Source organism: Schistocerca americana, chromosome 9 (genome assembly GCF_021461395.2).
Source record: "Schistocerca americana isolate TAMUIC-IGC-003095 chromosome 9, iqSchAmer2.1, whole genome shotgun sequence".
NCBI lineage: Eukaryota > Metazoa > Arthropoda > Insecta > Orthoptera > Acrididae > Schistocerca > Schistocerca americana.
Genome location: NC_060127.1, coordinates 121,319,905 through 121,341,502, shown reverse-complemented (window position 1 = coordinate 121,341,502; position 21,598 = coordinate 121,319,905). Strand labels below are relative to the sequence as shown.

The window sequence follows — 21,598 nt, the reverse complement described above, 5'->3', positions numbered from 1 at the left end:
ATGCCCTGGAATTGTTTCCGTCGATTTTAGTAGCTTCGAAAATGTCCTCTCTTCCACCCCCGTGTCTGGTTTCTACGCCAACATCACCGTTCTTGAGGCGTTTAACCACTCTCTGTACGCTCTGCAGTAGCAGGTGCCTCGCCTTAAGCCCTACTCAGTATTTTACCAGCCTCAGCCGGAGATGTCCTCAAGTTATAGCAGCAAATTAAAGATTCCCGCAAACGGCAAGAATTGGGTTCGTAAACTGTTGTATTCAATCGAGACTAATTCTGAGATGTAACGAGAAAACGAGTAGTATTTAGATACCTAAATTTATTGTTCGATACTTGCGACCCACTTGCTGCACCACCATTTACCGCTACTGCCATACATTGCAAAACGGCGGAAGCAAAATTGTGCACTCACACAAGAATCCGAGAAACAGATCTGCTGTGCAAGATTAAAGTAGCAAAAATAACGATTTCATAAACTTCGAACAGTGCAGACAGGAACAACACGTTGCTGGAGTATCAGAGCAAGAAAAGGATTCAGTAGTGTAGAGCTCTAGATCGGCGACTGAACGTAAGAAAACGAAACACATAACACAAGGGAAGACTTAACAACATATATTTATATTGATACAGGTATCGACGGAAAAATCAGAAGTGAGAACTTTGGCTGTGGCTGATGAATGAATGTGTGACGCCGTAGCGTAATTTTAACGTGCAGCTGTCGAGGATAGTAAACAGGAGATATGTCGATACCAGAGCATAAAGACTTCGCAAATTTAATTCCGGGTAGTTAGTTGGGCAGTAACTGTGCCTCGCAGACAGACACATGGACAATATACACAGATGTCAGCATTTTAGCGAGGACGTGTAGCTGGGCTCCAGGAAGCCGGTTGCTGTAAAGGGCAAATCGCTCGACAAATGAAGAGCGGCGATGCCACTATTGGACGATGTTGACAGGAACGGGTGAACCGTGGCTGAATGCAGCATCAAGAAGGGAGTGGTCGACCTAGAGAGACGGAAGGGCGTGAGAAAGAGAGGCACTCAGAACGCCGGATTCATCATTATCATCGATCCCGGGTGCGGCCACAAGGACCATTAATAGGCGGCTCATAGGAAGGGGTTCTAGCTCACGGCGTCCTCTGCGCCGACCACCATCGAGCGCTGCACACAAGCAAGTGGGTTTGCAGTGGTGTCAGGAAAATTCGGCCAGGAATCTCACTGGCTGGAGTGATGAGCCGCTTCGAAATGAACCACAATGACCAGCGACGACGTGTCTGACGATGCCTTGGATAGCGGTGGGTTAGCAACCTGAGTGTTGCCCGCCATACCAACCAACCCGGCAGAAAATCCGAAGAGATTCTCGTCGTATGTGAAGTATGTTAGCGGCAAGAAACAATCAATGCCTTCTCTACGCGATAGCAATGGAGATACTATCGAAGACAGTGCTGCCAAAGCAGAGTCACTAAACACAACCTTCCGAAACGCCTTCACAAAAGAAGACGAAGTAAATATTCCAGAATTCTAATCGAGAACAGCTGCCAACATGAGTGAGTAGAAGTAAGTATCCTCGGAGTAGTGAAGCGACTTAAATCAATAAAAGTCAGTCTTCTGGTCCAGACTGTGTAGCAGTTAGGTTCCTTTCGGAGTATGCTGATGCATTAGCTCCATACTTAACAATCATAAACAACCGCTCACTCGACGAAAGATCCGTACCTAAAGACTGGAAAGTTGCACAGGTCACACCAATATTCAAGAAAGGTTGTAGGAGTAATCCACTACATTACAGGCCTATATCGTTAACGGCGATATGCAGCAGGATTTTGGAACATACACTCCTGGAAATTGAAATAAGGACACCGTGAATTCATTGTCCCAGGAAGGGGAAACTTTATTGACACATTCCTGGGGTCAGATACATCACATGATCACACTGACAGAACCACAGCCACATAGACACAGGCAACAGAGCATGCACAATGTCGGCACTAGTACAGTGTATATCCACCTTTCGCAGCAATGCAGGCTGCTATTCTCCCATGGAGACGATCGTAGAGATGCTGGATGTAGTCCTGTGGAACGGCTTGCCATGCCATTTCCACCTGGCGCCTCAGTTGGACCAGCGTTCGTGCTGGACGTGCAGACCGCGTGAGACGACGCTTCATCCAGTCCCAAACATGCTCAATGGGGGACAGATCCGGAGATCTTGCTGGCCAGGGTAGTTGACTTACACCTTCTAGAGCACGTTGGGTGGCACGGGATACATGCGGACGTGCATTGTCCTGTTGGAACAACAAGTTCCCTTGCCGGTCTAGGAATGGTAGAACGATGGGTTCGATGACGGTTTGGATGTACCGTGCACTATTCAGTGTCCCCTCGACGATCACCAGTGGTGTACGGCCAGTGTAGGAGATCGCTCCCCACACCATGATGCCGGGTGTTGGCCCTGTGTGCCTCGGTCGTAAGCAGTCCTGATTGTGGCGCTCACCTGCACGGCGCCAAACACGCATACGACCATCATTGGCACCAAGGCAGAAGCGACTCTCATCGCTGAAGACGACACGTCTCCATTCGTCCCTCCATTCACGCCTGTCGCGACACCACTGGAGGCGGGCTGCACGATGTTGGGGCGTGAGCGGAAGACGGCCTAACGGTGTGCGGAACCGTAGCCCAGCTTCATGGAGACGGTTGTGAATGGTCCTCGCCGATACCCCAGGAGCAACAGTGTCCCTAATTTGCTGGGAAGTGGCGGTGCGGTCCCCTACGGCACTGCGTAGGATCCTACGGTCTTGGCGTGCATCCGTGCGTCGCTGCGGTCCGGTCCCAGGTCGACGGGCACGTGCACCTTCCGCCGACCACTGGCGACAACATCGATGTACTGTGGAGACCTCACGCCCCACGTGTTGAGCAATTCGGCGGTACGTCCACCCGGCCTCCCGCATGCCCACTATACGCCCTCGCTCAAAGTCCGTCAACTGCACATACGGTTCACGTCCACGCTGTCGCGGCATGCTACCAGTGTTAAAGACTGCGATGGAGCTCCGTATGCCATGGCAAACTGGCTGACACTGACGGCGGCGGTGCACAAATGCTGCGCAGCTAGCGCCATTCGACGGCCAACACCGCGGTTCCTGGTGTGTCCGCTGTGCCGTGCGTGTGATCATTGCTTGTACAGCCCTCTCGCAGTGTCCGGAGCAAGTATGGTGGGTCTGACACACCGGTGTCAATGTGTTCTTTTTTCCATTTCCAGGAGTGTATATCGTGTTCGAACATTATGAATTACCTTGAAGAAAACGATCTATTGACACATAGTCAACATGGGTGTAGGAAACACCGTTCCTGTGAAACAGATCTAGCTCTTTATTCACACGAAGTGTTGAGTGGTATTGACAAGGGATTTCAGATTGATTCCGTATTTCTGGATTTCCGGAAGGCTTTTGACACTGTACCACACAAGCTGCTCCTAGTGAAATTGCGTGCTTATGGAATATCGTCTCACTTACGTGACTGGATTTGCGATTTCCTGTCGGAGAGGACACAGTTCGTTGTAATTGACGGAAAGTCATCGAGTAAAACAGAAGTGATTTCAGGCGTTCCCCAAGGCAGTTTTATAGGCCCTTTGCTGTTCCTGATACATATAAACGATTTGGGAGACAATTTGAGCAGCCGTCTTCGGTTGTTTGCAGATGACGCTGTCGTTTATCGACTAATAAAGTCATCAGAAGATAAAAAAAACTGCAAAACGATTTAGAAAACGATATCTGAATGGTGCGAAATGTGGCAGTTGACCATAGATAACGAAAAGTGTGAGGTCACCCACATGAGTACTAAAAGGAACTCGTTAAACTTCGGTTACATGATAAATCAGTCTAATCTGAAAGCCGTAAATTCAACTAAATACCTAGGTATTACAATTACGAACAGCTTAAATTGGAAAGAACATATAAAAAATATTGTGGGGAAGGCTAACCAAAGACTGCGTTTTATTGGCAGACATACTAAAGAGACTGCCTACACTACGCTTGTCCGTCCTCTTTTAGAATACTGCTGCACAGTGTGGGATCCTTACCAGATAGGACTGAATGAGTACATCGAAAAAGTTCAAGGAAAGACAGCACGCTTTGTATTATCGCGAAAAATGGGAGAGAGTGTCACAGAAATGATACAGGATTTGGGCTGGAAATCATTAAAAGAAAGGCATTTTTCGTTGCGACGGAATCTTCTCACGAAATTCCAATCATCATCATTCTCCTCCGAATGCGAAAATATTTTGTTGACACGGATCTGCATAGGTAGGAACGATCACCACGATAAAATAAGGGAAATCGGAGCTGATGCGGAAAGATATAGTTGTTCATTCTTTCTGCGCGCTATACGAATTGGAATAATAGAGAATTGTGAAGGTGGTTCGATGAACCCTCTGCCAGGCACTTGAGCGTGATTTGCAGAGTATCCATGTAGATGTAGATGTAGAAACGACCGGCAATGACGGGTCTGGGGTGCCATTTCATTTGATAGCAGGACCCCTGTGAATGTCATACGCGGCTTTTTCAGCACACTGGTACGCCGACGATATTCTACACCCCGTTTCGTTGCACTTAATGGCTAACCGCTCTAGTCTTACGTTTCAGGAAGCTCGTGCCCACCCACTTGTCTTCGTGCTTCCCAAAACCCACTCTGACCAGCAAGGTCGCCTCATCTCTCCCCAATCGAGAACGTTTGGAGCATTTTGGGCAGGTACCTCCAAGGAGTTCGGAATTTTGACGATCTGAAATGCCAACTGAATAGTGATGGGGAGCTCGTGAATGAGTCGTTCAAATGAACGCTTCACTCCAGTGAAGTGTGAACTAACCACTCAATTTCAATGAACTGGTACTTCAAACTCTTCACAGATAGCACACTCCACACTTTTTTCTAGTTCACTCACTCTCTTCCCCTCTCCCTCCCCCAGTACATTTGCGCTACGTCACTCATTCTCCCTTCACTTCAGTCCTCCCTCTACTGCCTGTCGACGAATCGCGCGGTGTTTCTGGGGAACGATAGGGTTAGGAGGGGTACAGGTGGTGAGGGGCGAGGGGAAGGTAGCGTCAGCTGCTTCCTGCAGTGCTGACACCATTACCAGCGACTATTTGTGGTGTTATACTTCGCGTCTACGGGTAAGCTCCCGTTGGCAGCGCTTGCAGACAAATGAATATTAAAATACAAAAGAAGAGGCTGGCTGTGTGAGCACGCACAGCCAACATGAAAATAAAATGCTTACCTTATGAGTCTGGAACTGAAGCATGCGTGGAATCCACGCTTGAAAGATAATCGTTCATGTAGGAATGTTTATCTCGTACACATTATTGAAATAATTACACTAAATGTCAATTTGAGGATTGTCCTAATTAAATTTTAAAAAAATACACATATATATTTATGAATAAACATCAACGGATTTGGTGAATCTTCAGAGATTTCCGTTTAAAAACATAATTTGTTCCACTTTTTTTCCTGTCAGGCGGTTTCTTCTGTCAGTTATAAGGTGTCCTGCCTTCGAGAACACTCTTTCACATGGCGTGGAGGTTGCGACAATACACAGTCGTATTTTTGCAAGTTCAAAGAGCGAGGGGTATACTGAGAGCCGTTCAGACCACCACTGAAGTGGATTGCCTTGTCTCTGTAGCAGGGGCTCTTGTAAATATTTGTCCACTTCCACCATTGCAGCAGCTCTCGGGTGTGGATTACTCTGCAGCCTGGAAAACACTTCATCAAATTCGAGCCAGAGACTGGAAGTTGATTCAGTGGTTGGAACTGAGATTGTTGCAGTAGCAGTGGATGTGTTCGTCACATATTTCTCACAGTGCCCGATCAGGTTTAATTTCACCTTCTCAGCAGAAATTTTATCAGAAAACCATGTAATTTGAGCCGAGGATCCAATGAAGTTGCTTCTGCGAAAATGGGATTTTCCTCTATATTTCAAAATCGTCGTTTTCGGTCTCCAGCTAACTTTCCGGCCATCTGTTGCACGTCTACATGAATTTCAGTGTTACTAACAAACCTGCAACACTATTTTTTCAACGAGCGACTAAATAGTATAACTTTAGAAGCAGTGACAACATTTTCACTTGACATTTCCTCAGTGCAGTCTTTGAAAACTTTCAACAGGCCACAGCCTTGTGTTACCCTTGCAATGTCCTCTGCAGTCAGATTTGGAAGATCTGGATAATTCAGAGTGATAACTGTCATTAGGGAATTCTTAACCTCGATTATTCTTCGCAGCATATCATAGGTTGAATTCCATCTTGTAACAGTGTCCTGTTTTAGTGTCAGAACTGGCTCTTTTAACTGTTCCTGCATCTTTTTCAGTTTCGTGCAGGCCTGCGAACTTCTTTTAAAAAATTCAACATTTTCTTTTACTTTATTCAGAATGGGTTGAATGTGCGGAAGCCCATTCTGAACAATTAAATTGAGTGTGAGCGCAAGGCAGGGGATGTGTTTCCAGGCTGTGAGTCTTATAGCTGCCACAATGTTAGCAGCATTGTCGCTGACAACACAGACGACTTTTTCTTGAATGCCCCATTCCCTTGTGACACGTAGCAGTTCTTCCGAGAGTTTTTCTGACGTGTGCCTTTCGTCGTATTTACAGCACTCTAGGAGGGAAGACGCCAGCTCCAGCTCTTTAATGTAGTGTGCTGTCACCGACAAATAACTCTCATTTGTAGTTGAGGTCCACCCATCCATTGTCAGCACAACCGCTTCCGCAGAATTAATTTTGGCTCTCACAATTTCTTTCATCATGGAGTACTGTTGCTGTAGCAGCATATTGGAAATGGTCTTCCGAGATGGCGTTCTGTAAGCACCATTCAGTTTGCCTACAAAACTTTGGAAATGTTTGCTTTCCACTATGTTGAAGGGCAAATAATCTTTTACAACAGTCTGCAGAAGTGCGAAATCTATCTCCTGATTTCTTTTGTTAGAAAGAGGTTTGGGAAAATACATGGGTAATGTACCGTGATATGGAGGTCTGCTTTCTGATACTGAAGTGGTACTGTTATTTTCTGGCACCAACTGCTGTTCGCTTCTGGCATTAGCTGATGTTAGTTCCGAATTGTGCGGGCTTTTTATCCAAGAAATATCGGAAGATGCAGGAGCAGGGGGCACTAAGCGTCTGACTGACAATGACACTGTTGGATGCAGCACTCGAACATGACGCGCTAGATTAAATGTATTTCCTCCTTTGTATGAAATACACTTAGAACAATAATTGCACTTTGCTTTCCCATCACCTAAATCGGCGAAGAAACCCCAAATTTCACTACTTTTACGCGATCGCGAGTTGCTAGCCATTGTATAAGAGTGAACAGACACAAAAACTGCTTTCCAAAGAAAATAAAGAGGGATTTTACCTGAAATCGTACCAATGACTACAGGTGACAGTTTACGTTTTGAATTTGGAGGGTTATTATTCTCAACAAAAATAAAATCTACAGGAAAACTTCTGAATAATTACTTAACGTAGGTATATAGACTTTGTAACAGTGGTAAACATACTCATTCTATTTTGGTTTAAATTTTAAAAGGAACAAAATTGGACTGCATTTCGTTGGTAGCCCTAGTTTTCAGTCCATGAATACAACAAATAAGGTTTCACTTGGCGGATAAAGACTTTTTTGGGCGCTTCATGAGAAAATGTTGAGAAAGATTAAATGTAATCCCTTCTTTATATGTGACAGGTTTCTCTGTTTATCTTTCCTTTGTCCCCTTCGACCATGCTCTATTTAACTCTGACACTGTAAGAGCGTAAAACGTTGCGTTCACGTTACTGCATAGTTCGGCCATCCGTTGGTAAAATTATGAAGTATTACGAAGCTATATTGTACGAGCGAGGCGAAGCGAGCGTAGCCGCGGCTGAGCGGCGAACTGGGCAACTTCGCCAGCCTTCCGTACTTCATGAAAGAACTACCTCATTTGAACGCTTCACGGCAAAGTAGTTCGGCCATCTGTTGGTAAAATTATGAAGTATTACAAAGCTTTATTGTACGAGCGAGGCGAAGCGAGCGTAGCCGCGGCTGAGCGGCGAACTGGGCAACTTCGCCAGCCTTCCGTACTTCATGAATGAACTACTTCATTTGAACGCTTCACGGCAAAGAGTGAAATGAATGAAGTAGTTCACGAGAATGAACGAGCTCGACCCATCTCTACAACTGAACACAGTTTGGCATGATATCCCACAGGAGGTGATTCAACAACGTAATTGCAAGCCGAATAACTGCTTACAGTAGGACCAAAGCACTACTGTCTTGCCCAATTTGTACAGCTCTTTCTCTTGAATAGATTATTTTTTTCTGAAATTGCAATCATCTATTTATTTGTACATGGAAATCAGATACTGGGTGATCAGAAAGTCAGTATAAATTTGAAAACTGAATAAATCACGGAATGATGTAGATAGAGAGGTACAAATTGACACACATGCTTGGAATGAGATGAGATTTTATTAGAACCTAAAAAACACAAACGTTCAAAAAATGTCCGACAGATGGCGCTTCATCTGATCAGAATAGCAATAATTAGCATAACAAAGTAAGACAAAGCAAAGGTGATGTTCTTTACAGGAAATGCTCAATATGTCCACCATCATTCCTCAACAATAGCTGTAGTCGAGGAATAATATTGTAAACAGCACTGTAAAGCACGTCCGGAGTTATTGTGAGGCATTGGCGTCGGATGCTGTCTTTCAGCACCCCTAGAGATGTCAGTCGATCACGATACACTTGCGACTTCAGGTAACCCCAAAGCCAATAATCGCACGGACTGAGGTCTGGCGACCTGGGAGGCCAAGCGTGATGGAAGTGGCGGCTGAGCACACGATCATCACCAAACGACGCGCGCAAGAGATCTTTCACGCGTCTAGCAGTATGAGGTGCTTTTTTTTGGTTCTAATAAACCCCCATGTCATTCCAAGCATGTGTGTCAATTTTTACCTCTCTATCTACATTATTCCGTGGTTTATTAAGTTTTCAAGTTTATACTAACTTTTTGATCACCTGGTATATCAATTTCCGCTCCATTCCGATATTCCTTCGTAAAGGTCTTTTTTTTCCTTAGGTTATCAGAAATTGTAGTTGCAGCGGTTCTGCCCTTATGACGCTCGTACATATTACAGCACTGCTTCATACACTTTCTGGGACAATTTTAAGGAGAACCACAACCCGATGTTCGCATCGAACACGACCAGGAAGTCTGTCTCCGTTGGAGAGTTCTGGTACGCACGAAGCAACCACCAAAATGTAGCTGCTTACAGCCAGTCCAGTCTGAACAGAAACCATGACACGAGGAACCGTCTGCCCACTTGGAACTGACGGCTACGGGTTGATAACCAGCTGAAGCCCACCACACGCACCCAGAACGAGCTGGTCCGCTGCTGGCCAGAGAGCTCACTGCTCCACCCGTGCCGTGAAATCGGTGTAACTGCTTTCCCTGGTCGCTTCCTTGCTTTCTGATTCCCCACTGACTGACAACGTCGTCCAGCGCTATGTGGGCAAACAGTAGTCTGCGTGGATGGACCTGCTTACAGGACGTACAGCTCCAGAAAGAGCCGCTTCTGTCCCCAAGACCACCCTGGGCAGCCGTGGCTTGCCGGTGCCGGAATAAAGTCTGTGGTACCGACCACAGAAGCCGCGCGCTGAACACTTCTCTCCAGAGCTCGCAGTCTTCCGAAGGGGGCGTCGCGGAAGCAATGGAGAGACGACTACAGACGTTAAAGTAACCTCTGGCGTGCCACAGGGGAGTGTTGTGGGACCATTGCTTTTCACAATATATAAACACCTAGTAGATAGTGTCGGAAGTTCCATGCGGTTATTCGCGGATAATGCTGTAGTATACAGCGAATTTGCGGCATTAGAAAACTGCAACGAAATGCAGGAAGATCTGCAGCGGATAGGCAATTGGTGCACGGAGTGGCAACTGACCCTTAACATAGACAAATGTAATGTATTGCGAATACATAGAAAGAAGGATCCTTTATTGTATGATTATATGATACACTGATACAATGGTAGCAGTTACTTCTGTAAAATATCTGGGACTATGCGTGCGGAACGATTTGAAGTGGAATGATCATATAAAATTAATTGTTGGTAAGTCGGGTGCCAGGTTGAGATTCATTGGGAGAGTCCTTAGAAAATGTAGTCCATCAACAATGGAGGCGGCTTACAAAACACTCATTCGACCTATACTTTAGTATTGCACATCAGTGTGGGATCCGTACCAGGTCAGGTTGACAGAGGAGATAGAGATGATCCAAAGAAGAGCGGCGCGGTTCGTCACAGGGTTATTTGGTAAGTGTGATAGCGTTACAGAGATGTTTAGGAAACTCAAGTGGCAGACTCTGGAAGAGAGGTGCTCTGCATCGCGGTGTAGCTTTCTGTCGAGCGCGCACGGAGGCTTTCCGGCAGTCCGCAAACCATACGCGACTGGAACAGGAAAGGGAGGTAATGACAGTGGCACGTAAAGTGTCCTCCGCCACACACCGTTGGGTGGCTTGCGGAATATAAATGTAGACGTAGATGTAGAACGCTGTCGTCGCTTTTACTCTCTGCCAGGAGGTGTGGCCTTTCGGGCGCGTTTTACGATGCGGCACACCAAGTTCCGCTCAAGACCTTGACTGCGAAGCAGCTGAAATGTACGTGTGTGATCTGACAAAGGATTTGTAAAATACTACATTCCAAATTATATCATCCCTACTACATTTCGTTCCATAATCAGCTTCATTGCATTGACACTCCTCTGCAGAGTGAAAATTTCATTCTGGAAACATCCCCCAGCATTTGGCAAAGCCAACTCTCCTCAATACCCTTTCTTCTGGGAGTGCTATTTCTGTAAGTTTTGTAGGAGAGTTTCTGTGAAGTTTGGCAGATAGGAGGAAACATACTGGGGAAATCAGAACTGTGAGGACGGGTGGTGATTGGTGTATGGGTACCTTCGTCAGTTGAGCACTATCCCACGAAAGGCAAAGGACCCGAGTTCGACTCTCGGTCTGGCACACAGTTTTAGTCTGGCAGGAAGTTTCAATCTGAATGGTGTCTACAAAAAGTGCAAAGTGATGCTGCATTTCTAAGCAAAGATTTTGTTTGTGAATAAAGTACCATTTAGAAACCAAGGGGCAGTGAATCTTCATAATAGGCGTTTTGTTGGTCAGTTGGTAATGCACGCAGGCTGAGAGAAATGGATACACAATGGCCTCGGCCTGTCAACGTGAGCTGCAGGCTTTTCAAGACTCACAACAGTGGTCCCAGTTTTGTTGCTTGGCCAAGTATCAGATCTCTACAGTTTCTCATAGATGTACTGCTGCAGCTGTTGGAAACCACGGCACCGCACTTGAGAAAAACAAGGAAGATTGGGCTTAACGTCCCGTCGACGTCGATGTCATTAGAGACGGAGCACAAAGTCGGATTAGGTCAAGGATGAGGAAGGAAATCCTCGTTCCCTTTCAAAGGAACCATGTGGCTGTGGCCAAGCGGTTCTAGGCGCTTCAGTCCGGAACCGCGCTGCTGCTACAGTCGCAGGTTCGAATCTTGCCTCGGGCATGGATGTGTGTGTGATGTCCTTAGTTAGGTTTAAGTAGTTCTAAGTTCTAGTGGACTGATGACCTCAGATGTTAAATTCCATAGTGCTTAGAGCAACCATTCATCTGGAGCCAGCATATCTGTGTAAGGCCATCGACCTCATGTAGATTCAGCTGATCTGCAGGACCGCGCAAATAATCCACAGCTGTCATTCTATCTTAGATTCCCTCAAGAAGCACTATGGAAGTCCAGGTGAATGTTCCCCGTGGCACAATACCGCTTCCCCCAACCAGCATCGGGGGCGCAGTGCATGTTTTGAGCAACCATTGATCTGAAGACGGCATATCTGTATAAGGCCATCGAGCTCATGTAGATTCAGGTGATCTGCAGCAATGGTCACATAATCCACAGCTGTCTTCCATCTCAGATTCCCCAAAGAGACTCCATGGAAGTAGTGAATGTTCCCTGTGGCATAACATCGCTTCCATCAACTAAAATCGGTAGCGGAGTGCATGTTTCGAGCAACCATTCATCTGGAGACAGCATATCTGTATAAGACCATTGACCTCATGTAACAAGAAACTTGATTCAGGATTCCAAGCGACACGTGTCCGTTGATCCGCAGCCTTTTCGGTGATCCAGTGCCCACTGCAATCTTATTTAGCTATGTCGTTACGTCAAACCGGAAACATGGGGGAACTGCTGCAGAGCCCCATGTTCGACACTGTGCGCTGAACAACGTTCTCGGAAACATTTGTGCCCGCACCAGCATCGACTATGTTGTCAGATATGCCACAGATTGCCACGTTTCCTGCTTTACAAAGCGGACTGTTCTCCATACTCCACGTTCTGCGATGAGGCGTGGGTGTCCAGTACCGGTCATGGTTTCAACGTCCTTGACCCTCTTTCGTCTAACGACAGCAGCTTGTAAACAGCGACCAGCTACACCATTCTTGAGATGCCTGACTCAGGCGCTGGGCGATAAACACCTGTCCTGTTTCCAAAGTTGCTTATGCCTATGGATTTCCCAGTTTTCGGCCTGTATCGCCGGACTGATGATTCCCACTCGACTCTGCTCCGATTATGTCGGGTGTAATAGGTTTAAGAGCAGACACTTACCTTGGTGGACGTGGACAGTGCACTGGACAACATTACATCAGTACTTACTTCATTTGCAACTACGTAATTATAGCTATTACGAGAAGAATGTTTTTAGATTGTTTAGTACCTCCAAGTACATATGACAAGAACATGCCATTACTACTTATGTCCACTTGGACAGGAGGTCAGCTTTGATACTGTGTATATAGTAGTGCACTTACGAAATATCAAGCAGTAAATTATGTGACATGTTTGAGGGAAGACCGTTTATGCAGAGAAAAACACTCAGCACACAGGTATTTGTACCACATATAAAAATATCCAGGTTTATACTAGCTACACGCTCTATACTTCAACTGTGGCAGTAAGTCTTCGCTACTACCGTCGACCAAAACTGAACCACGAAGATCAACTTCCAAGCCAACAGACATCCTCTGCCGCCTCAGCGTTACGTCATCTGCCATGGTATCTCTGGTGGGCCTCGCTGCAGAGCAACTAACGATACTGCAAGTCACTGGTATAGCAACCAAATATAGCTGTCAGCTGCAGCGAGTACATAAAAATGCCCATAGGTGGCAGTCTGCACACAATTAAAGCATGCCTGTCATTTTGTTTCTTTTACTTAAATTTATTATGATTGGATAAGACACGTAAAATTTTATGTATGTAATTTTGTATTTCTTTCATTTTTCTTATAAATTCGACTAAACCAATCAAAGTAGCATATCTGCCGAATCATTGGTTCTCAATGATGTAATGCTGTAGGCGGTATGCGGAGCTTATAGACTGAAGAGCCAAAGAAACTGGTACACCTGCCTAATACCATGTAGGGCCTTCGTGAGCACGCGGAAGTCCCGCAACACGACGTGGCACGGACTCGACTATCGTCTGAAGTAGCGCTGGAGGGAAATGACACTATGAATTGGTAAGAGTACAAAGGCTTGGAGACCTCTTCAGGGCAGCACGTTGCAAGACATCCCAGATACGCTCAATAATATTCATGAATAGGTAGTTGGTGGCCAGCAGAGCTGTTTAAACTCGGAAGAGTGTTCCCGGAGTCACTCTGTTGCAAGTCTGGACGTGTGGGGTGTCGCATTGTCCTGCTGGAATTCCCCAAGTCCGTCGGAATGCCCAATGGACATTAATGAACGCAGGTCATCAGACAGAATGCTTACCTACGTATCACCTGTCAGAGCCGTATCTGGACGTATCAGGGGCCCCATATGACTCCAACTGCACACGCCCACACCATTACAGCTTGAACAGTCACCTGCTGACATGCAGGGTCCATGGGTTTATGAGGTTGTCTCCATACCCGTACACATCCATCCGCTCCATACAATTTGAAAGAAGGCTCGTCCGATCGGGCAACATGATTCCAGTCATCAACAGTCCAATGTCGTGCTGAAGGGTCCAGGCAAGGCGTAAAACTTGTGTAGTGCATACGAGTGGGCCTTCGGTTCCGAAAGGTCATATCTATGAACTTTTCGTTGAATGGTTCGCACGCTGACACTTGTTGATGGCCCAGCGTTGAAATCTGTAGCAGTTTACGGAAGGGTCGCACTTCTGTCACGTGGAACGATTCTCTTCAGTTGTCGTTGGTCCCGTTCTTGCAGGATCTTTTTCAGGCCTCAGCGATGTCGGAGATTTGACGTTTTACCGGATTTCTGATATTCACGGTACACTCGTGAAATGATCGTACGGGAGAATCGGATACGCTGTGTGTGTCCCATCGCTCGTGCTCTAACGCCACTTTCAGACTCACTTAAATCTTGGTAACCTGCCAATGTAGCAGCAGTAACCGATCTACTGCGCCAGACCTTGTTGTCTTATAGAGGCGTTGCCGACTGTAGCGCCGTTTTCTGCCTGTTTACATATCTCTGTATTTGAATACGTATGCGTATACCAGTTTCTTTGGTGCTTCAGTGTAGTACGAGGGCTGTCCAGAAAGTAAGTTCCGATTGATCGCGAAATGGAAACCACAGTGAAAATCAGAATTGTTTTATTTGTAACAGTTAGCTATACTTTCCAGCTACTTCTCTACGTAGTCGCCATTCAGACTTAGACATTCGTCGTAGCGTTGTACCAACTTTCCAATACCCTCATCACAGAAGACTGCCTCCAGTGCATTCCGACAATTCTCTACGCTGGCCTACAGCTCGTTTTCTGTGCAAAATGTCTTCATAGCCAGCGGTTCATGTGAGCAGAGAAGAAACTCAGAGGGAGTCAATTACGGGCTGTATTGCGGGTAATCAAACATTTCAAATTGAGAACGATGCAGGAGCATCTCCATTGCCACTACAGAATACGGCTGAGAATTGTCTTGAAGAAGAAAACGCACGACAGTTATGTAATGTTGGCTGCATAGCTTCAGGTGAAATTTCTGACCAGGTCCTCCTACTTCGCGGGAGACACTATTTTCTAGACATCTTTACGCGCTCACTGTGACCTCAGAAATGAGGAGACCGACGTGATGCTATCTAGGGTCACACTAGAGACACTGCCCAAAACATCTGTGCAAAGCTTTATCGGATTATCATAGTCGTTTCCATTTCGCGACCGATCGGAACTTACTTTCTGGACACCCCTAGTACATAATCTCGACTAGAGCTGCCTTATTCAGCAGTTCATCCCTACTTGTACGGATTTCGCTCCGTCCGCCGTCAGCACCGTCCATAATGGTCATAGTATCGTACTTTTTAATTATCGTATCCTATATTTTATGACGTTGTTTAGCCATGTTTTCATTCCTCTATAATGAAGATGTATTATTACGGAATTGTAGCTGAGAAAAGCCTGAAAATGGTCTGGGGAAAGGGCTGAAACCCATTGCTAACGAATAAAAATCTGAACACGTTATCGAGACGGTTTTATCTTATTTTTAGCATTTTATACCGATCGCTGATTTCCTCCAATTACAGTACTCATGTCCGCAATAGCAACAGGCGCCACTGAATCTCGCAGAGAACAGTGGTCATAACTTTCGGCTCATCAATCTACAACCAACTTCGGACGTTGAGGCACATGAAAAAAATTCGAGTCTCTAATATCTATTATTTGTGGGTGATTGGAAAAGTATATGTAGCAGGCGTTGTTAGATCAGTCTATGGACTCCACTCTTGTGAGGGAAGCTAGTTGTATGTACCACTCGCAGATTCTCTGTCGTCGTGCTTCTTCCCACTGTTATCCCCATGCATTATTTACCCTCTGTTTGAGTTCAAGCTCGTGATGAGATCCATTGAAGTCTAGGATAAATAAGCGTCTTTAGAGCATTGCTTCCTATTTACGATAACAGACACAATAAACCTTTTGTAGTTTGGGCACAGAATGCTTGGTGCCGCTTAGTAACTAGGAACTACGATATACTGTAGCATTCTCGCACAATACACTCGCTGCTTTAAAAATAAGTGCTTGCAGTAAAATAAGAATCGTATGACTGGCCTACTATGATATCTTTTTCATTCAAAGCGTGGGATACGCACATCAGATTTCTACAAACAATTTTTCATTGAGCATGGTATTTTCCTAAACACGAATTCTTTACAGACAAATGGAAATACTGGTAGAAGCCGATCTCGGGGAAGATCAGTGTTGATTCTGTAGAAATGCTGGAACACGTGAGGCAATACTAACCCTACGACTTATCTTAGAAGAAAGATTAAGGAAAGGCAAACCTACGTTTCTAGCATTTGTAGACTTAGAGAAAGCTTTTGACAATGTTCTACATCTACATCTACATTGATACTCCGCAAGCCACCCAACGGTGTGTGGCGGAGGGCACTTTACGTGCCACTGTCATTACCTCCCTTTCCTGTTCCAGTCGCGTATGGTTCGCGGGAAGAACGACTGTCTGAAAGCCTCCGTGCGCGCTCTAATCTCTCTAATTTTACATTCGTGATCTCCTCGGGAAGTATAAGTAGGGGGAAGCAATATATTCGATACCTCATCCAGAAACGCACCCTCTCGAAACCTGGCGAGCAAGCTACACCGCGATGCAGAGCGCCTCTCTTGCAGAGTCTGCCACTTGAGTTTATTAAACATCTCCGTAACGCTATCACGGTTACCAAATAACCCAGTGACGAAACGCGCCGCTCTTCTTTGGATCTTCTCTATCTCCTCCGTCAACCCGACCTGGTACGGATCCCACACTGATGAGCAATACTCAAGTATAGGTCGAACGAGTGTTTTGTAAGCCACCTCCTTTGTTGATGGACTACATTTTCTAAGCACTCTCCCAATGAATCTCAACCTGGTACCCGCCTTACCAACAATTAATTTTATATGATCATTCCACTTCAAATCGTTCCGTACGCATACTCCCAGATATTTTACAGAAGTAACTGCTACCAGTGTTTGTTCCGCTATCATATAATCACACAATAAAGGATCCTTCTTTCTATGTATTCGCAATACATTACATTTGTCTATGTTAAGGGTCAATTGCCACTCCCTGCACCAAGTGCCTATCCGCTGCAGATCTTCCTGTATTTCGCTACAATTTTCTAATGCAGCAACTTCTCTGTATACTACAGCATCATCCGCGAAAAGCCGCATGGAACTTCCGACACTATCTACTAAGTCATTTATATATATTGTGAAAAGCAATGGTCCCATAACACTCCCCTGTGGCACGCCAGAGGTTACTTTAACGTCTGTAGACGTCTCTCCATTGATAACAACATGCTGTGTTCTGTTTGCTAAAAACTCTTCAATCCAGCCACACAGCTGGTCTGATATTCCGTAGGCTCTTACTTTGTTTATCAGGCGACAGTGCGGAACTGTATCGAACGCCTTCCGGAAGTCAAGAAAAATAGCATCTACCTGGGAGCCTGTATCTAATATTTTCTGGGTCTCATGAACAAATAAGGCGAGTTGGGTCTCACACGATCGCTGTTTCCGGAATCCATGTTGATTCCTACATAGTAGATTCTGGGTTTCCAGAAATGACATGATACGCGAGCAAAAAACATGTTCAAAAATTCTACAAGAGATCGACGTAAGAGATATAGGTCTATAGTTTTGCGCATCTGCTCGACGACCCTTCTTGAAGACTGGGACTATCTGTGCTCTTTTCCAATCATTTGGAACCCTCCGTTCCTCTAGAGACTTGCGGAACGGAGGGTTCCAAATGTTGACGAGAATATTCTCTTTCAAAGTCAGAAGGTGTCAGGGGTAAATTACAGGAAGCGAAAGGCTATTTACAATTTGTACAGAAACCAGATGGCAGTTGTAAGAGTCGAGGGGCATGAAAGGGAAGCAGTGGTTGGGAAGGGAGTGAGACAGGGTTGTAGCCTAACCACGATGTTATTCAATCTGTATATTGAACAAGCAGCAAAGGAAAGAAAAAACAAAAGAAAAATTCGGAGTAGGAATTAAAATCCATGGCGAACAAATAAAAACTTTGAGGTTTGCCGATGACACTGTAATTCTGTCAGAGATAGAAAAGGACCTTGAAGAACAGCTGAACGGAATGGACAGTGTCTTGAAAGGAAGATATAAGATGAACATCAACAAAATCAAAACGAGGATAATGGAATGCAATCGAATTAAATTGGGTGATGATGAGGGTATTAGATTAGGAAATGAGATGCCTAAAGTAGTAAATGAGTTTTGCTATTTGAGGAGCAAAATAACTGATGATGGTCGAAGTACAGACGATATAAAATGTAGACTGGCAATGGCAAGGAAAGCCTTTCTGAAGAAAAGAAATTTGTTAACATCGAGTATAGATTTTAAGTGTCAGGAAGTCTTTTCTGAAAGTGTTTGTATGGAGTGTAGCCATGTATGGAAGTGGCACGTGGACGATAAATAGTTTAGATAAAAAGAGAATACAAGCTTTCGAAATGTGGTGCTACAGAAGAATGCTGACGATTAGATGGGTAGATCACATAACTAACGAGGAGGCATTGACTAAAGTTGGGGAGAAGAAAAATTTGTGGCACAACTTGACTAGAAGAAGGGATCGGCTGGTAGGACACATTCTGTTGCATCAAGGGATCGCCAATGTAGTATTGGAGGGCAGCGCAGAGGGTGGAGGGAGACCAAGAGATGAATACACTAAGCAGATTCAGAAGGATGTAGGTTGCAGTAAGTACTGGGAGATGAAGAAGCTTGCACAGGATAGAGTAGCATGGAGAGTTGCATCAAACCTGTCTCTGGACTGAAGACCACAACAACAACAACATTTTCCTAAACAGAGTGGGCCTTGAAGGAAAAATTACTACTGAGGCAAGTTACAACTATTTACGTACCCTTTGTCAACGGCGACAAGACCAGAGAGTGGCAGGACCATCCTCCTGCGCTGACTCCGAAGATGGTGACGTTGTTGGGATCGCCACCGAAGCTGGCGATGTTGTCCTTGACCCAGCGCAGCGCCATCACCTGGTCCTTGAAGCCCATGTTCCCCGGCACCACACGGTCCCCGGTGCTCAGGAAGCCTGCAGCGCCACACACAAAAATCACCAGAGCTGCTTAAAACCTCGATCGTATCGTTTTATAAAATTTCGGGCGAACTGAGGTTATGTCAAATCTGGCTGCCAAGATATCTCAATGCAGATCGTTTTGGACGCCTTGCAATATTACTGTCTTGCCTCTTTTTTACAGAAGAGCCTCTAGTGTGCTCCCTGTAGGTCACCGGTAACATGTTTGAGACTGACATGACAGCACTTTTCGAGTTCACTCGCTCATCAACATACTTTTTATTTAACTTCTTTCGAACGATCTGACGGTCATGGGGAGCTCTTCGTCCCACCAGGTGGCGAACAGTTTCATGGAAAATTTCGAAGAGCGAACACTTCTCTCAGCAACTTATAAACAACAATATTTTGGTGCTATGTTGGCGACACATTTACAGTTTGGCTTCATTTATTTGGACTGGCTGAGCCGTGGCTGGATTGGCGCCAGGGATATCTTTGGCTTGGGCACTATCGATTCCCTCGGCTGAAGTTTGGAGCCTGGGTCGGCTCAGAACATAGCGGGCAGTGCCGAGTGGAAGGGGGAGAACAACGTCGGGCACGGCACGCGGAAGTGCGCGTATTAGCGAGACGTTGGAGAGACGGCAGCGAGCACAGTGTGCCTGAATACGGGCTTCAGGTAGCGCCTGATCGTACTGGGGTCAGTAACAGCGGGCCGGCGCTGTGGCTTCTGGTCAACTTCTTGAAGCTATGCATGTGCTCGCTTCCGTGAAGGAACACGCTGTTACCATCGGACTAAGCAGCGTCTGGCGTCTCCGCCACATCGATCCAGCAGCTGGCATCAAGTTAAGTAATTCAAGTCCTACCAACGATTAGTGAAATATAATGATGATTGCACCTGAGGTAGCAAAGCTTTGCAAGGTCTGTGATGTGATATTTCATGCCTCTTATTAAGTGTGTGCTTCGCTCCTTAATAGTGTTGTTCTTACTTCAGTTGGCAAGTGTCTAAAACAATGATACGTGTGCGCAGCCTTACCGAACGATCTATATTCCGTGTCTAAAGATTGCCGTGAGGTACCTTACAGGCCCACATAAGGTGTTCCATGTGATGCTTGTGTTTTAATGAGCCAGTTCTGTTTGTATCATTCGTATACGTGGTTCTACTTAATGGAATGAAATCAGTTTTATTTTATCGAAGTAGTTTTCTGTATAAGTTTGAGTATTAAGGTGAAGGAAGGGTTGTTTGGTTCCCTGTTGTTGTACAAGCTGCAGTTTTCTAAAACTTGTGGAGGCTCTGCAAGGTTGCCCAGTTTAAATGTTTTAAATATTTCTCGTAAGAATTTTGAGGGATTTCTAGAAGAATGTGTCTTAATTGACACCGTTTTCTACAATTGTGGTGTAATTCAGCCTTAGTGGCGTGTGTCAATTTTGATGGGGAAATAACTGGGTTATTATTGATCAAACTGTCTGTAACGCTGTAAAGTTGTTTGGTAATATCTCGCCCGGGAGGGTCGATTTTCAATCTATGTGGAAATAATAATTGATTTCCTGGTTATTGGATGTAAAGTTTATTTTAAATGATTTACTTGGCCCGAGTGGCGGTTTTTTAGATGTTTGCAAAGAGATTAATTCGCTTGTGGTTTCATATAACAAGCAGTTTGTAAAATTGGCCTGAGTGACGGGTTTTTAAATGTTTTTAAGGAAATTAATTCATTTGTGGTTTTATGTAACAAGCAGTTTGTAAAGTCTGCCTGAATGGTATTTCTTAAAGAAATTATTATCTGATTTTAGATTGTAATTCTCTTAATGATCTATCTATGATGCAAATGAATATGTTGAAATGAAATGGTCGCTGTATGGGTCAAGACCTTCCACTCCCTTTATATTAAAGGCTAAGGAAATTGCATTTTAAAACAGAAATAACCTACCACTGTCTACCAGAGCTTCTCCTAAGCCTGAATTCCATACGTGAAAAAACAAAATTAAAGAAGGTTGTCTGCAGCTTTCAAGCGTCTTAGTGCACGTAAGAGCAATGGGACACTTGGTCATTCAGTATTTCGAAAGCCTGCTCGTATACACACGTATGTATAGGGCTAATAGTGGCACTTGTTTTACAGGAAAGTGGATGTTCATCTCAGCTGATAAGGCGAGCAGTACAGACGTATGTACAGCGGGCCTTCAAGACGAAATATATCCGGGAACGTAGGCAGAATCCTTCGAAAATGTAAGATTAGAGTGATGTTCAATCTACTACCAAAAATCGGTCAAAGAAGAGTCACAGAAAAATCGGTGAAAGGAGAGTCACAGCTTCATAAGGCCGGTATTCGTAAAATTCTGGTGTGAGTGCAGCAGGTCTTGTACAAAGAAAACTATCTGCACTTTTCATTAGCACATTTTATGTGACCAACAGCATACTCGGCTCCTCCAACCCAGCAAATCCACCATGAGAGAGTGCTGTTACTGCACAGAATAGCGAGAGGTAGAAATTAGAAAAAAATATTAAAACACGCCAGTGGGTCAGGTTGTAGGCACATTATGACACAGTCTA

General features: G+C 45.1%; 1 protein-coding gene across 1 annotated transcript in view; it reads right to left on the bottom strand.

Annotated features, from left to right (window-relative positions):
* The window catches only part of LOC124551017 (esterase FE4-like), a 290,102-nt gene that overhangs the window by 235,888 nt on the left and 32,616 nt on the right, over nucleotides 1–21,598 (bottom strand). The window contains exon 4 of the mRNA XM_047125864.1: nucleotides 18,889–19,074. Coding sequence (XP_046981820.1) covers nucleotides 18,889–19,074 — 186 coding nt within the window. The remainder of the gene's footprint in view (nucleotides 1–18,888; nucleotides 19,075–21,598) is intronic.